This window comes from Oratosquilla oratoria, chromosome 26, assembly GCF_046742065.1.
Source record: "Oratosquilla oratoria isolate Oo_2021 chromosome 26, ASM4674206v1, whole genome shotgun sequence".
Taxonomy (NCBI): Eukaryota; Metazoa; Arthropoda; class Malacostraca; order Stomatopoda; family Squillidae; genus Oratosquilla; species Oratosquilla oratoria.
In genome coordinates this window covers 897,392-915,246 of record NC_134802.1, presented here as the reverse complement: position 1 = coordinate 915,246, position 17,855 = coordinate 897,392, and the positions used below count along the sequence as shown (strand labels likewise).

Below are 17,855 nucleotides of genomic sequence, written 5' to 3'. Positions count from 1 at the left end.
AGAGAGAGAGAGAGGGGAAGGGAGAGAGAGAGAGGAGGAGGGAGAGAAAGGGATGAGGAAAAGGGGGAGGGGGAAAGGGGAGGAGAGGGGGAGGAAGAGGGGGGAGGGGGAGGAAGAGGGAGGGAGGGGGGAGGAAGAGAGAGGGAGAGGGGAGGAAGAGAGAGGGAGAGGTAAGGAAGACAGAGGGAGGGGGGAGGAATAGAGAGGGAGGGGAGGGAGAAGAGGAAGAGAGAGAGACAGGAGAAAGAGTGAGGGAGGGGAAGGGAGTGGAGGAGGAAGAGAGAGGGTAGGGGAGGGAAGGAAGGGGGAGAGAGAGGGATGGGGGGAAGAGAGAATTTCATGCAAATCATATTCACACCCAGATCAAACTCATTAGTTCACAAATAACCTCCTACCACCACCACCACTGACATCAAGCCCAAAGAAATATACCTGCCAACTGAAGCAACATCCACAATAGCATTCTTGCATTCTGGACACCATACTCATAAATGAACCACAGGCTGGAACAGACATCTAGAATGAGCTCTGGAGTGCAGCACTTTTTTGATAAGTTTGGAGGAAACACCTAATTTTGTATTTTGGGCTAGGGAGCCTTGTTTGTTGAGTGACCAAAATAATAAAATAGAGTAATTTCACTTAGTGATCAATGCACAAAATGGAGAATGATGAAGAAGAAAGACAAAAATATGGTGAACCAGTGAAGAGAAGACTGAATGTAAGCAGGGTTGAATCACTGTTAGGTGTCATCCCAAAAAGGAGTTGCAACATGATAACGCCAAAATCGAATCAAAGGTATGAAAACAATGCATTTTCAGGGTTTGTAAAAGTGGAATACTAGGTAAAGGTTTAGAATTGGAAAGGGAATCAAGCTGTCATGAGAATGGAAGATAATAGAACACCAAAGATGTCATGAGAATGGAAGATAATAGAACACCAAAATGATGGCTGAACTGGCGTCCCAGGGGTAGACGACCACCTGGAAGACCACGGAAAAGATGGTGTGACAACATCGATGAAGCGCTTAGGAATAGAGGGTCCTCACTGCAACAAGTACTACAAGAGAGACGGTATGATGACCGCAGCGACTGGAGGAGGCTGATGCAGACTGACAGGTCTACATAGACCTACCAGGCAGGTGAGAAGGTGAGAATCAAGCTATAAAAATATCCAAAGAAACCAATTACAGAATTAATCAATGAAATTATGGATCTGAAAGCTGAATACATGCCAATGTACAGAGAAGTGAACCAAATGAAAAAACAAAATGCTGACACCTAGAGAAATTATCTAAAAAAGGAATTAAACATAAAAAAAAATGAGAAAGAATAAAAAAATGAAGATTCAAATCAAAATGAGGCTCTGAAAAAAGAAGTACAAGAACAAATACAAGCGGTGAGTGAGAAAGTTGGAGAAACAATAAAAGAGACAGATCTCCAAGAAATAAAAAATCAATGGAAAGTGGAAGAAAGACAAAAAAAACTTTTAAAGAAATAGTACAGCAATAAGTGGAAGAGAATGTAAAAGAAACAGTAATTAAAGTAATTCAGAAGAAAGAGAATTGGGTCAGAGATACAGTGGGTAAAAAAAAATGTGCATGGTAGTTTATGGTATTAAAGAAAAACATATTGTACCTAGATACCAAAGAGAAAAAGAGGAAGAAATTGAAAAAGAAATTCTGAAAGAGATACAAGAGGAGGGGAAAGAAATGGAAAAAGAAGCAGAGGAAGTGCATAAAATGGGACTATACTCTAAAGAAAAAATAGACCACTAAAAATTAAACTAAGATTTCAAATGATAACGGAGGTACTATCAAAACCAGCAAAGCTAGCAAAATGCAAAAATTACAAAAATGTATGAGAGTCATTTGAGAAGTACAAAGAAAAGAAAAGAGAAGTAAAGCAAAAGGTAAAGGAGGCAAAGAGGAGAGCAGATGTGAAATGGGGTAAGAGTATGATAGAAAATTTTGAAAGTAATAAAAAGATGTTTTGGAAAGAAATTAAGAGAGGAAGAGGAGGCGAATCAAGTAGAGAAGAGGTAAAAGGTGCAGATGGAGAGATGATAATGGAAGAGAAGGCAGTAAGGGGAAGATGGGCAGAATATTTTAGGGAGTTGTTAACCCCTTCCATACGGTGCCGCACACGTAGGCGTCATGAGGAGCAAGTGGATTCGCGACGCTGCCATATCGGCGTCTTGATTATATTTATTGTAGTCGCCCCTGTGTTTTAACATTCTCTCTAATCTGCTCTTAATCCCATTCTCTGTGGTTTTCAAAATTCACGGGTGAAAGAGAGAACGATCGATATAAGCCGTGACTATATTTTATGATGCGAGTATTATTACGACACGTCGTACGGCTGGCATTGGCTGCTGCCCGCGAGATTTAAGTCCCGTAGTGAAGTGGTTAAATGTGAAGGAGGATAGGGAGGGAAAGATAGTTGTAGTGGGAAATGCTAGGAAAATGACCGTGATGAGTGAGGAAAATGGCGGAGAAATAAGGAAGGATGAAGTGAAGGCAGTTGTTAAGATGATGAAAGCAGGTAAGGCACCTGGTCTGGATGGATGCCATGCAGAATGTCTAAAAAAAAGGAGGTACAGTGATGGTGGACTGGCTGGTGAGGTTAATTAATGTTTGTTGGTGAGAGGGTTCAGTGCCGGAGGACTGGAGGAGTGCCTGTATAGTTACACTTTACAAGGGAAAAGGGGACAAGTGTGAGTGTAGTAGTTTCAGAGGGATTAGCTTGTTAAGTGTAGTTGGGAAGGCTTATGGGAGGACCTTGATTGAGAGGATTAGGAGAGGAACAGAGGGAGTAATTGGTGAGGAACAGTGTGGATTTAGGACATGTAGAGGTTATGAAGATCAGATTTTTGTGGTAAGACAGATATGTGAGAAAGCTATAGGAAAGGGGAAGGATGTTTTTTGGACTTTTATGGTAGACAGGAAGGCACTGTGGGAGGTTTTGCAGATATACGGGATAGGAGGAAAGCTTCTAGGAGCTGTCAAGAGTTTTTACAAGAGTAGTTACAAGGGAAAAGGGGACAAGTGTGAATGTAGTAATTTCAGAGGGATTAGCCTGTTGAGTGTAGTAGGGAAGGCTTATGGGAGAATCTTAATTGAGAGGATTAGGAGAGGAACAGGAGTAATTGGTGAGGAACAGTGTGGATTTAGGACGGGTAGAGGTTGTGTAGATCAGATCTTTGTGGTAAGACAGATATGTGAGAAAGCTATAGGAAAGGGGAAGGATGTTTTTTGGGCTTTTATGGATCTGGAAAAGGCTTATGATAGGGTAGACAGAAAGGCACTGTGGGAGGTTATGCAGATTTATGGGATAGGAGGAAGGCTTTTGGGAGCTGTCAAGAGTTTTTATGTGAGTGGTAGAGCATGTGTTAGGATTAGAAATGGAGAGAGCGAGTGGTTTGAAGTAAAGGTGGGACTTCGTCAAGGATGCGTTATGTCGCCCTTGCTGTTCAACTTATACATGGATGGGGTGGTGCGAGAGGTGAATGCTAGTGTAGTGAGTCAGGGAATGGAGATTGGTTAAAGAAAATGGAGAAAAGTGGGAGGTGAGCCAGCTGTTGTTTGCGGACGACACTGCGCTTGTGGCAGGGTCAGAGGAGGGATTGAGGAAGCTGGTGGCAGAGTTTGGGAGAGTATGTGATAGAAGAAAGCTAAAGATAAATGTGGGTAAAAGTAAGGTGATGAGATGTACAAGGGGTGAAAGTGGCAGTAGACTGGAAGTGAACATTAAGGGAGAGCGACTGGAGGAAGTGGATACTTTTAGATACTTGGGTGCAAGTGTAGCAGGAAAAGGTGGAGTGAAGGTGGAGGTAGAATGTAGATTGAGAGAAGCGAGTAAATGCCTTGGTGGTTTAAAGAGTGTAATGAGAAATAGACATTTGGGAATGGATGCGAAGAGGAGACTGTATGAAGGAGTGATTGTGCCAACAGCACTGTATGGGGCAGAAACGTGGAACAAAAGAGAAGAAGAGAGAAGGAGTTTGAATGTGTTTGAGATGAGATGTCTGAGAAGTATGGTGGGGGTTACTAGGCTAGATAGAGTGAGAAATGAGGAGGTGAGGAGGAGAACAGGGGTGAAAAAGGATTTGGGAGATAGGGTTGATGAAAGAATATTAGGATGGTTTGGACACATGGAAAGAATGAGTGAAGAAAGACTAGTAAAAGAGGTATGGAAGGCAGATGTGGAGGGGGTGAACATGAGGGGACGTCCTAGGATGAGGTGGATGGATGGGGTGAAGGGGGCTTTGGGGAAGAGGGGAATGTCTGTTGAGGAAGGAAGGGAGAGGACGGAAGACAGAGGTGAGTGGAGAATGGTTGTATATGGATGATGTTGTGACTGCATGAGGAGGAATGGGTGGGGGGTGGGGGGTGGGGTAGTATGTGTGAGTAAATTTTGACGCAGCCCGAAGGGATTTCTCCCCGTCCTCGCCTTATATGCAAAGGGGGACGGAGAGGGGGGGTCGCCGATTAAATGAAGCGGCCTTGCTGTGGATGTACTGTGTCTTGCGACACTGCTTCTGACCCAGGGCGGTGGGCAGGGTGCAGGGATGACCCGTCATCCAGGAGGTGCTCAGATGAGAGGAGGGGTGGGAGGGGTGTGGAGTGTATTTGGGGATGAAATGGGTGGGAGTGTTTTTGTGCCTTTCCCTTTTTGGCTACCTCCCTTGGAAGGGGGAAAAAGCCTTGGTATATGTATGTATGTAGTTGAGCATGTGTCAGGAATAGAAATGTGAGTGGTTTGAGGTAAAGGTGGGACTTCGTCAGGGATGTGTTGTGTCGTCCTGGCTGTTCAACTTGTACATAGATGGGTGGTGCGAGAGGTAAATGCGAGGGTGGTGGGTCAGGGATTGGAGATGGTTAAAAAAAATGGAGAAAAGTGGGAGGTGAGCCAGTTGTTGTTTGCGGACAACACTGCACTTGTGGCAGGATTGGAGGAGGGATTGAGGAAGTTGGTGGCAGAGTTTGGGAGAGTGTGTGAAAGAAGAAAGCTGAAGATAAATGTAGGTAAAAGTAAGGTGATGAGATGTACAAGGGGTGAAAGTGGCATCAGACAGGAAGTGAGCATTAAGGGAGAGCGACTGGAGGAAGTGGATACTTTTAGATACTTGGGTGCAAATATGGCAGGAAAAGGTGGAGTGAAGGTGGAGGTAGAATGTAGATTGAGAGAAGCGGGTAAATGCCTTGGTGGATTAAAAAGTGTAATGAGGAATAGACATTTGGGAATGGATGCTAAAAGGAGACTGTATGAAGGAGTGATTGTGCCAACAGCACTGTATGGGGCAGAAACATGGAACATAAGGGAGGAAGAGAGAAGGAGTTTGAATGTGTTTGAGATGAGGTATCTGAGAAGTATGATGGGGGTTACTAGGCTAGACAGAGTGAGAAATGAGGAGGTGAGGAGAACAGTGGTGGAAAGGGAGTTGAGAGATAGGGTTGATAAAAGAGTATTAGGATGGTTTGGACACATGGAAAGAATGAGTGAAGAAAGACTAGTAAAAGAGGTATGGAAGGCAGATGTGGAGGGATTCACGTGAACATGAGGGGACTGCCTTCACTTCATCCTTCCTTATTTCTCCTCCATTATCCTCACCCATCACAGTCATTTTCTTAGTACTTCCCACTGCAGCTATCTTTCCCTCCCTATCCTCCTTCACATTTAGCAACTCCCTAAAATATTCTGCCCATCTTCCCCTTACTGCCTTCTCTTCCATTATCGTCTCTCCATCTGCACCTTTTACCTTTTCTTCTCTACTTGATTTGCCTCCTCTTCCTCTCTTAATTTCTTTCCAAAACATCTTTTTATTACTTTCAATATTTTCTGTCATACTCTTACCCCATTTCACATCTGCTCTCCTCTTTGCCTCCTTTACCTTGTGGTTTACTTCTCTTTTCTTTTCTTTGTACCTCTCATATGACTCCCTCGTCCTATTTTGTAACCAATCTGTGAAAGCTCGATTCTTCTCTTCTACAACCTTCTTTGTTTCCTCATCCCACCATTCACTACCCTTCCTTCTATTTCCTCCTGTCCTTCTTGTTCCACACACCATCTTTGCACACTTTGTGACTCCCTCCTTGAACCATCCCCATTCCTCCTCCACTCCAAGCCCTACTCTATCCTTCACTCCCTCCCACTCCTCTCTCAGCTTCTTCTTGTACTCCTTTTTCTTTTCATTTAAAGAGTTCACTCCAAGTGCCTCCCTACCTTTTGTCCTTTTCCTCTTTCTCCACCTATCCTCCACTCTCAACTTACCTTCCACCAAAAAATGATCTGATATTCCCCCACCCTCTCCCCTTAGCACATTTACATCCTTAACTCTTCCTATTATACTCCTATCTACCACTACATATTCCATCAATGCTCTATCTACCACCCTCTCCCATGTGTACTTATGCTTGACTTTCTTCTGAAACACTGTATTTGCTATTATCAACTCTTTTTCCAGACACATCTCCACCATCAACTCTCCACTACGATTCTTAACCCCTTCCATACAGTGCCGCACACGTAGGCGTCATGAGGAGCAAGTGGATTCGCGACGCTGCCATATCGGCGTCTTGATTATATTTATTGTAGTCGCCCGTGTTTTTACATTCTCCCAAATGCGCCCTGAATCCCATTCTCTGTGGTTTTCAAAATTCGCGGGTGAAAGAGAGAACGATCGATATAAGCGGTGACTATATTTTATGATGCGAGTATTATTACGACACGTCATACGGCTGGCATTGGCTGCTGCCCGCGAGATTTAAGTCCCGTACTGAAGTGGTTAAAAATAAGCCAGTAATTGTGAAACTGCATCAAGGGAATGATAAATGATGTAGAAATGGCTGAAATTATGACCAAACATTCTAAATCTGTACAGGTAGTCGTCGACTTACGACCTATGCGACTTACGACTGATCGACTTTACGACCACGAGATAGTGCAATAATATTTAACATTTAATAGAGTAATAGAATTGCAATGTTATGACTGGCAGTGCAGTACAATTACTTTGCACGCCGCGAGACGCGAGTACGATAGTTTTGGCAGGTTACCGGCAGCGTCAGCTTCCCTCTCATTCAGGAGCATGTGGTATTTCTGACTTCATTCATGACAAGGATTATATCTTTAAATTTTTTGTGCTTCAAACCCCCATGAAGATATCTAAAAGAAAATTATCTTTCGATATTTCCAAGCCTGCCAAGAAACAAAGAAAGGTTATTGATCTTGACACGAAAATGAATGTGATAAAACATTATGAAAGAGGGAAGAAAGTTAATGTGATAGCACGTGAACTTCAGTTATCACATTCTACAGTGTTGATAATTTTAACCACTTCACTACGGGACTTAAATCTCGTGGGCAGCAGCCAATGCCAGCCGTACGACGTGTCGTGATAATACTCGCATCATAAAATATAGTCACGGCTTATATCGATCGTTCTCTCTTTCACCCGTGAATTTTGAAAACCACAGAGAATGGGATTAAGAGCAGATTAGGGAGAATGTAAAAACACAGGGGCGACTACAATAAATATAATCAAGACGCCGATATGGCAGCATCGCGAATCCACTTGCTCCTCATGACGCCTACGTGTGCGGCACCGTATGGAAGGGGTTAAAAGACAGAGAGAGGATCTCAATTTTGCCTTGGATTTTATATTTTAATATGTTTTGCAATTAATAAAATGTAACAGTAAAACTTTTTTATGCCTAGTATGTTGTCGATAACAATATGTTCGGTATGGCATTTTGTATTTTTATGTTATGCAATATTTTCGGTACAGTACGTAAACGAAAAGAATGTTTTGAAATATTTTTTTTCCTAATTTTGCCTTGCATTATGTATTTTTATGTTTTGCAATTAATAAAATGTAACAGTAAACTTTGTTTAGGCATAGTCTGTTGTCGATAACAATATTTTCGGTACAGTACGTAAACGAAAAGAATGTGTTTTGAAATAACTTTTTTCCTAATTTTGCCTTGCATTTAGTATTTTTAATGTTTTGCAATTAATAAGATGTAAACTATACAGTACAATGATTTTAATTTAACCAACAAAAAAGTATTTGTAGGTCAAAGATGACAGGACTTTATTCAGTGCGTAGGCCTAGGCTACGTTTCCTAACGACAATTATAAAAAGATTATCAAAGATGATAAGATTTTATTCAGTATGCATATGTTTCCTAAAGAAAGTCTGATGATAGAATAATAAAAATGTTAAAAAATACAGTATTAAATATCATAGGTCAAAGATGATAGGATTTTATTCAGTATGCTACGTTTCTCAAAGAAAATCAGATAAAATTATAAAAAAGGTTTAAAAAATACTATACAACATAATTCAAAGATGCTAAGATTATTTCAGAATGCTAAATATAATATAGAATATACATGTATACAGTAACAAAAATAATATTTAAAGGGTAATGTAAACTGTATATAAATAAAGTCCGACTTGCGTCCAGATCGACTTACGACCTGTTTGTCGGAACCGAACTCAGTCGTAAGTCGACGACTACCTGTATTCACAAATGTCATGTGATATGGTTTAACATCACACACTCCCCCCTTTCTGGAGGCTAGGACAATACTGCTCAGAGGGCTTTGTAGCGTGGAATTTGATGAACCATGCCCTTGGTTCAACTTCTCTGGTGGCAGGATTCAAACTGCCCTCACGTCGACCTTCGCCGCAAGTAACGACGCCCTAACCCGCTCAGCCAGCGAGCTTCACAAATGAAAGTGCACAAAATTGGAATGAAGGACAGAGAGAAAGATTCCTCCCAATGAAAGAAATAACTGTGACACAGAAGGAAATAAGGGGCCAAATAATTGATGTCAGAAAATCACACAGTCCAGTAAATTGCAAATTGGATACTCAGAGAATGTATACATGAACTAATGGGCAAAATATACAAGATAATAGATTGCTCACTCAAAGAGGGAAAGGTACCACAAGATTGGAAAAATGCAAATAATGAATCAATATATAATGGGGGAGATAAGTAAGACCCAACAAACTATAGACCAGTCTCCCTTGCAAGCACAATAGCAAAAATATGTGAAAAAGTTATCAAAAGTAGATGGATCAAACATCTGGAAGAAAATAATATACTGAATCCAAAACAATTTGGCTGACAAGGAAGATTATGTGCCACTAACCTGATCTGTTTTTATTCAAGGCTAATAGACATAATGCAAGAAAGGGACGGATGGGATGATTGTGCTTTCCTGGATTTACAAAAGGCATTTGATAAAGTACCATGCAAAAAGCTAAGAAAATGTGAAACAGCAGGTGGACAAGGAAAGTTATTGAAATGGATGGAATGTTTCTTGAATGGGAGAAAAATGAGGGTGGTACTTAGAGACATAAACTAGACCTGGGAAGAAATGATACATGAAGTCCCACAAGGTTCTGTGTTGGCTCCGATAATAGTGATGATGTGAAATGGTTTAATGTCACAAACTCCCCCCTATCAGAAGGCTAGGACAGTGCCCCTCGCTTGCCATATATAAAAATGATATGGAGGAAGGTGTAGAATGTTATATGAACTTCTTTGCAGATGACACAAAACTATTAAAGGAGGTAAGTACAGAAAAAGGCTATGACTTACTACAGAGAGATCTGGACAAATCTGGGAATGGAACAAAAAGTGGGAAGTGACCTTCAACATTAACCACTTCACTCCGGACTTAAATCTCGCGGGCAGCAGCCAATGCCAGCCGTACGACGTGTCGTAATAATACTCGCATCATAAAATATAGTCACCGCTTATATCGATCGTTCTCTCTTTCACCCGTGAATTTTGAAAACCACAGAGAATGGGATTCAGGGCACATTTGGAAGAATGTAAAAACACAGGGGCGACTACAATAAATATAATCAAGACGCCGATATGGCAGCGTCGCGAATCCACTTGCTCCTCATGACGCCTACGTGTGCGGCACCGTATGGAAGGGGTTAAGAAATGTAGTATAATGGTGTTTGGAAAAAGAAAAAATTGAATATCAGGGCAAATATAAAATTGGTACAAAGGGAAGTAAAAAAGTTGGCTCGGAAAAGGACCTATGAGTAATTATTAACAAAGACATGTCACCAGACAAGCATATTAACAAAATAGTTGGAGAAACCTACAATTTACTAAGATCCATAAAGGTGGCCTTTAACTACTTGGATGAGGTAATGGTAAGGAAAATATTAGTCACACTGATAAGACCAACATTGGAGTATGCTGCAACACTATGGACACCCAACACTAAAAAAGGATATAAAGAAATTAGAAAGAACCCAAAGAGCAACAACAAAGATGGCACCAACACTTTCAAAATTGACATACGAACAAATACTGGACAAACTCAAACTACCAACCCTCAAACAAAGAAGAGATAGAGATCTAGCCATTACAGAATCATGAAAGGTATTGAAGTCCTTGACAGAGACTTATTAAAGTGGGATAAAAGAAAAACAAGAGGATGCATGAAAAGCAACTCAAATAGGATTGTTATAGAAGATATCTGGAGAGAGAGAGAGAGAGAGAGAAGAGAGAAGAGAGAGAGAGAGAGAGAGAGAAAAAAAAAATCCCACACAGGGTGGTCAATGTCTGGAACAAATTGGATGAAACATTAGTATGTGCAAAAACCATACAAAAATTTAAGAACAAACTAGATGGTGAAAGATGCAAAGACAGGTTACAAGCATAGCTTCCTTCCTGTATAATACAGCTAGGGTAAATATAGCCCTAAGACTTACAATAATACCACAGAATAAGCCTGGCCACAGAATCAAACTGCCTTACATGCAACAAAGGATTACAAAGGATTACAAAGGCGGAGCATGCCGACAGGAGACCTTTTGGTCCATATCTAGGTCGGATGCGGAAAAAAAAAATCATAATGATAAAAAAATAATAACTAAAAACTATAATGTAAATACATACATACATACATATATATACCAAGGCTTTTTCCCCCTTTCAAGGGAGGTAGCCAAAAAGGGAAAGGCATAAAAATACTCCCACCCCTTTCATCCCCAAATACACTCCACACCCCTCCCACCCTCCCTCTCATCTGAGCACCTCCTGGATGACGGGTCATCCCTGCACCTTGCCCACCGCCCTGGGTCAGAAGCACTGTCGCAAGACACAGCACATCCACAGCAAGGCCGCTTCATTTAATCGGCGACCCCCCCTTCCCTTTAAGGAGAGGACGGGGAGAAATCCCTTCGGGCTGCGTCAAAATTTGCTCACACATACTACCTCACCCCCACCCCCCCACCCATTCCTCCTCATGCAATCACAACATCCATATACAACCATTCTCCACTCACCTCTGTCTTCCGTCCTCTCCCTTCCTTCCTCAACAGACATTCCCCTCTTCCCCAAAGCCCCCTTCACCCCATCCATCCACCTCATCCTAGGACGTCCCCTCATGTTCACTCCCTCCACATCTGCCTTCCATACCTCTTTTACTAGTCTTTCTTCACTCATTCTTTCCATGTGTCCAAACCATCCTAATATTCTTTCATCAACCCTATCTCCCAGCTCCTTTTTCACCCCTGTTCTCCTCCTCACCTCCTCATTTCTCACTCTATCCAGCCTAGTAACCCCCACCATACTTCTCAGACACCTCATGTAAATAACAAATAAAATACATAAATAAATGCATAGGTATAGTTAAATAATAAACAGGTAAATAGTAAATAATAATAAATTTACATATAATTAATAATAAATGAAAATCAAACAGACAAATGAAAACAAAACAAAAACAAATAATATAAAATAAATTATAATCATTAAAGCATCTTGCTTGGGTGTTTATCTAAATGATTCTTAAAGCTTCGAACTGAACTACATTGCACTACCTGTGCAGGAAGTTTATTCCATTCATTAATTACACGGTTGGCAAAGCTGTTTCTACCTACTTCCAAATTGAATCTATTTCCGGACAGTTTGAGACCATTGTTTCTTGTCTGATTCTCATTCAATGTGAAAATTTTCTCACTTTTGATGTCAATTCCCTTTAGAATTTTAAAGACCTGTATCAAGTCACCTCTGAGTCTACGCTTTTTTAGGGAAAACAGATTCATATGTTTTAGTCGATTTTCGTATGATTTATTTTTGATATCTAGAATCAGTTTTGTGGGTCGACGTTGTACTTTTTCCAGTCTGTCAATGTCTTTAATGAGATTCGGTGACCATACGGAAACAGCATATTCCAAATGTGGATGAACTAACGATTTATATAGCTTGTTAATGAGTGATGGACTTTTGAAATCAAAAGATCGCACAATCAGTCCTAGAATCTTATTTGCTTTCTCAGAGGCTGAAATACACTGCTTGGATGATTTGAGGTCATTAATGATAATTACGCCGAGATCTTTTTCACTATCCACTTTTGTTAACGAATTTCCAAATAACTTGTAATCGTACTTACTGTTATTTTTATCTATGTGCATTACCTTGCATTTACTTGTGTTAAATTTCATTAGGCACTTTTCAGACCATTGCTGTAATCTATCTAAATCTTCTTGAATATCTAATTGTTTTAAGTGATCATTTGCCATTCCACGCAGTTTTGTATCATCAGTAAATTTGGAAACATGAGGAACTCCACTTGTAACATTTTTCCATCAAGAAGTTTTTCCATTTAAAACAACTCTCTGTTTTTGACCATACAACCAATTACTAGTCCAACTTAATAGGCTACCCCTTATTCCGTGTAAAGCTAATTTAGTAAGAAGTCTTTCGTGTGGGACGGTATCAAAAGCTTTTGCAAAGTCTAGATATATTAGATCTATATTGTTTCTTTTGTCATAATTCGAGATAACTGTGTTGTAGAATTCGAGTAAGTTAGTCACGCAAGAATGTTTCTGTCTGAAACCATGCTGGCTATCATTTATCAAATGGTCACTTTCTAAATGATGTTTGATAGCATCTCTGATGATAGTTTCCATTATTTTTCCTATGATTGACGTCAAACTTATAGGCCTATAGTTATTTGGCTTCTTTTTGTCACCTTTTTTGAATATGGGAGTAATGTTAGCTAGCTTCCATTCTCTTGGGACATCTCCGGATATGCGAGGCTGCCATATCGGCGTCTTGATTATATTTATTGTAGTTGCCCCTGCGTAATGACACTCTCTAAACTGTCTTCATCACATTTTCTATGGTTATCAAAATTCAAGGGTGAAAGAGAATGATCGATATAAGCAGTGACTATATTTTATGATGCGAGTATTATTACGACACATCGTACGTCTGGCAGCTAATGCTGCCCGCGAGATTTTGGCCCGTACTGAAGAGGTTAAAAGGAATGTAAGTATGAATCATCTTAGTGAGCGTATTTTGAAATATTTCCCACATCTGATCTACAGGTCTTTCGTTTAATTTTGCCTCCCAATCTATGAGATGAAGCTCCTGACGTAGTTCTATGAACTGAGCTTTACTGAAATCGGGTATTTTAGAAACACAAGTATCTATTCTATTTTTGGGAGTTTGAATCTAACTAAGTTGTGATCGCTATTTGCAACAGTTTCACCGACTTCTACATCAGTTACCATGCTTTCACGGCTAGTGATCAATAGATCGAGTAAGTTTCCATATCTTGTGGGCTCTTTTATATGCTGAATTAAGTAATTGTCACCAAGAAAATCAATCAAGTGACTACCTATATGGCCATGTTCAAGGGTCATCCAATCAATGTCAGTAAAATTGAAATCACCCATTATCAATAAATCCCGGTTGCAAAAACTAGACAGTTCTTGAAATAATAGTTTGTCGTCTGCTAATGATAATGTCTTTGGCCTATATATTACACCTATATTCATTTTTTGTCCATTTGTTTGGGTTAACTCAACCCACAAACTATCATATGCATTCTGTTTCACTTTCTCTAAAACACAAGCATGCACATTGTTTTTAACGTACAACAGAACACCCCCACCTTTCTTGTGGTTTCTATCCTGATAAAAGTGTTTAAATCCCACAATATTAAATTTAGCTTCGAACTCTGTACAATTTAACCATGTCTCAGTTATTCCTATTATATCGAGATTTTCGCTTTTGACATACGCCTGTATTTCTTGAAATTTTTTCCTAATACTACGAGCATTAAAGTACATGGTTTTAAGAAACTCGTGATTATTTCTTTTTGACACATTTTGAGTTTCAATATCATGTCTTACATTATCATTTTTTTTTTTTTTTAATACCTTGCTCTATATTATTATTTGGTCCTTCATTGACATTCAATGCCTCATTAACATTTCTCCCGTCAAAATTAACATTTCCCCCATCACGGACATCTGGTCGATTACGGTCATCTGATCTCTTTTGTACATTTTGTCCCCCTACGTCACCGTGATTCACGCCGGCCTCCTGTCATTGATTCACAATATGTCCGGCATTCTTTCCTAAAATTATATTTTGTCCTCCAGTGACATTATATCCTACCATGATATTTTTTCCTCCACTATAATTACATCCCATTGTGATCTTTTGTCTTCCACTGTCATTACATCCCATCATGATATTTTGTCCTTCATTGACATTCTGTCCGGTATCCCTTCCTAAAATTATATTTTGTCCTCCACTGACATTATATCCTACCGCGATATTTTCTCCTCCATTACCATTACATCCTATCGTGATATTTTGTCCTCCACTATTGTTACTTCCCATCATGATCACACAGAGGACCGTATCACATAAACCCCCACACTAATTATTCCTTCAGAATATTTCTTCCTTGAATGACCAATGGGCCTGTCTGGTGGTTACTGTTGGTTACATGGGTGCCATGGGTCTCCTAAAAGAGACCTGGGGTCACAGATTAGTTGTTTAGGTATAGTATAAAATTCTGATTAACCAAGTCATTATTACATACTTAGTGGGTCCTTGGTCTTCTGAAGACTGGAAAAAAAAGTCAAGAAGTTGATGATTGTGCATGAGGGACACACACAATTGATTGAGCAGCACTACTAGACGCTTCTCCACATCTACAGGAGCACGTTCACTGCAAGAAGCCAGAAGCCGTAGCAGGGGACGGAGGATAGGTTTGTAAACCAAGATTTCCTGGCGTGAATAACTGAGCAGTTGTTCATGTGCCTGTAGAAGAGAATAGATTTGTAGATACAAGCACAGTATTCATAAGTATTTTCAGCACTAAGAATGTATATATACATATGTAAATTGGGAAAGAGTAAACACAAGACTAAATTTGAAGGTATTGTGCCTGACATTTTGATTCCCATCCAGGAATCGTCTTCAAGGATATAATGGATATGCAAAATGAACAGAAATGTATATGATTCAAAGTGGGAGAAAAATGAGTGGTATTTAATGACAAAAATTCGAACTGGGAAGATGTGATAAGTGACGTCCCGCAAGGCTCTGTATTGGCTCCTTTAATGTTTGCCATATATATAAATGAGATGGATGAGAGAGTGAAGTGTAACATGAACTTCTTTGCTGATGATGCCAAATTACTCAAGAGAGTAAGCACAGAAAAAGATTGCAGATCGCTACAAGTAAACCGGGACAAAATATGGGAATGGAGTCAGAGGTGTGAAATGAACTTTAACATTAAGAAATGTAGTATAATGAAATTTGGAAAAAGCAAAAATAGAATATCGGGTCAATATAAAATTGGTAACAAGAAAGTCAAAAACGTTTATTCAGAAAGGGACCTGGGGATGATTATCTCAAGTGACTTGACACCTGATAAACATGTCAATACATTAGTTGGACATACTTTTAACTTATTAAGGTCAATGAAAGTGGCCTTCGACTACATGGATAAAGAAATGGTAAAGAAAATAGTGGTTGCACTAATAAGACCTAAACTAGAGTATGCTGCAACACTATGGGGACCTAGCACAAAAAATTAGAAGGAATTCAAAGAGCAGCAACAAAAATGGCACCTACACTCTAAAATTTGACTTACGAACAAAGATTGGAGAAATTACATCTATGAACACTGGAACAGAGAAGAGAAATAGGTGTTTGTTGACCATTTACAAAATTATGAAAGGGATGGAAATTCTAGAAACAACTTATTAAAATGGGACAGAAGAGAAACTAGAGGACACGAAAAGAAGCTAAAGAAAGACAGTTACAGAGGAGATTTGAAAAAGAATAGCTTCCCACGTAGAGTGATTGATATCTGGAACAAACTAAACGGAGCAACAGTGAGTGCCAAAACTATACAAGATTTTAAGAATAAACTGGATGCAGAGAGACAAGAAAACAGGTCACTACAAGCATAGCTCTTGTCACATAAAATACATACATACATACATACATACATACATATACCAAGGCTTTTCCCCCCTTACAAGGGAGGTAGCCATAAAGAAAAAGATAAAATCATTCCCACCCATTCCATTCCTAAATATACTCCACTCCCCTCCACACTCCCTCACATCTTAGGATTAGGAGAGGAACAGAGGGGGTAATTGGTGAGGAAAAGTGTGGGCTTAGGAAGGGTAGAGGTTGTATAGATCAGATTTTTGTGGTAAGACAGATATGTGAGAAAGCTATAGGAAAGGGGAAGGATGTTTTTTGGGACTTTATGGATCTGGAAAAGGCTTACGACAGGGTAGACAGGAAGGCACTGTGGGAGGTTTTGTGGATATATGGGATAGGAGGAAAGCTTCTAGGAGCTGTCAAGAGTTTTTACAAGAGTAGTAGAGCACGTGTCAGGATTAGAAGTGGCGAGAGTGAGTGGTTTGAGGTAAAGGTGGGACTTCATCAGGGATGCGTTATGTCGTCCTGGCTGTTCAACTTGTACATGGATGGGGTGGTGCAAGAGGTAAATGCAAGGATGGTGGGTCAGGGATTGGAGATGGTTAAAGAAAATGAAGTAAAGTGGGAGGTGAGCCAGCTGTTGTTTGCGGATGACACTGCGCTTGTGGCAGGATCAGAGGAGGGATTGAGGAAGTTGGTGACAGAGTTTGGGAGAGTGTGTGATACAAGAAAGCTGAAGATAAATGTGGGCAAAAGTAAGGTGATGAGATGTACAAGGGGTGAAAGTGGCAGCAGACTGGAAGTGAGCATTAAGGGAGAGTGACTGAAAGGAAGTGGATAGTTTTAGATACTTGGGTGCAAATGTGGCAGGAAAAGGTGGAGTGGAGGTGGAGGTAGAATGTAGATTGAGAGAAGCAAGTAAATGCCTTGGTGGATTAAAGAGTATAATGAGGAATAGACATTTGGGAATAGATGCTAAGAGGAGACTGTATGAAGGAGTGATTGTGCCAACAGCACTGTATGGAGCAGAAACATGGAATATAAGAGAGGAAGAGAGAAGGAGTTTGAATGTGTTTGAGATGAGGTGTCTGAGAAGTATAATGGGGGTTACTAGGCTAGATAATGAGAAATGAGGAGGTGAGGAGGAGAACTGGGGTGGAAAGGGAGTTGGGAGATAGGGTTGATGAAAGAATATTAGGATGGTTTGGATACATGGAAAGAATGAGTGAAGAAAGACTAGTAAAAGAGGTATGGAAGACAGATGTGGAGGGAGTGAACATGAGGGGACGTCCTAGGATGAGGTACATGGATGGGGTGAAGGGGGCTTTGGGGAAGAGGGGAATGTCTGTTGAGGAAGGACGGGAGAGGACAGAAGACAGGGTGAAAGGAGAATGGTTGTATATGGATGATGTTATGATGCATGAGGTGGAATGGGTGGGGGGATGGGGGGTGAGGTAGTATGTGTGAGCAAAGTTTGGCACAGCCTGAGGGGGTTTCTCCCCGTCTTCTCCTTTTATGCATGGGGGGACAGAGGGGAGGGTCGCCGATTTAATGAAGTGACTTGCTATGGATGTGCTGTGTCTTGTGACACTGCTTCTGACCCAGGGCA

General features: G+C 40.4%; 1 protein-coding gene across 6 annotated transcripts in view; it reads right to left on the bottom strand.

Moving 5' to 3' along the window:
- LOC143039359 (FHF complex subunit HOOK-interacting protein 1B-like) overlaps nt 1-17,855 on the bottom strand; it is a 367,378-nt gene that overhangs the window by 296,113 nt on the left and 53,410 nt on the right. For all 6 annotated transcript variants that reach the window (XM_076209245.1, XM_076209249.1, XM_076209250.1 and 3 more), the window contains exon 4: nt 14,886-15,106. In XM_076209245.1, the coding sequence (XP_076065360.1) occupies nt 14,886-15,106 (221 nt within the window). The remainder of the gene's footprint in view (nt 1-14,885; nt 15,107-17,855) is intronic.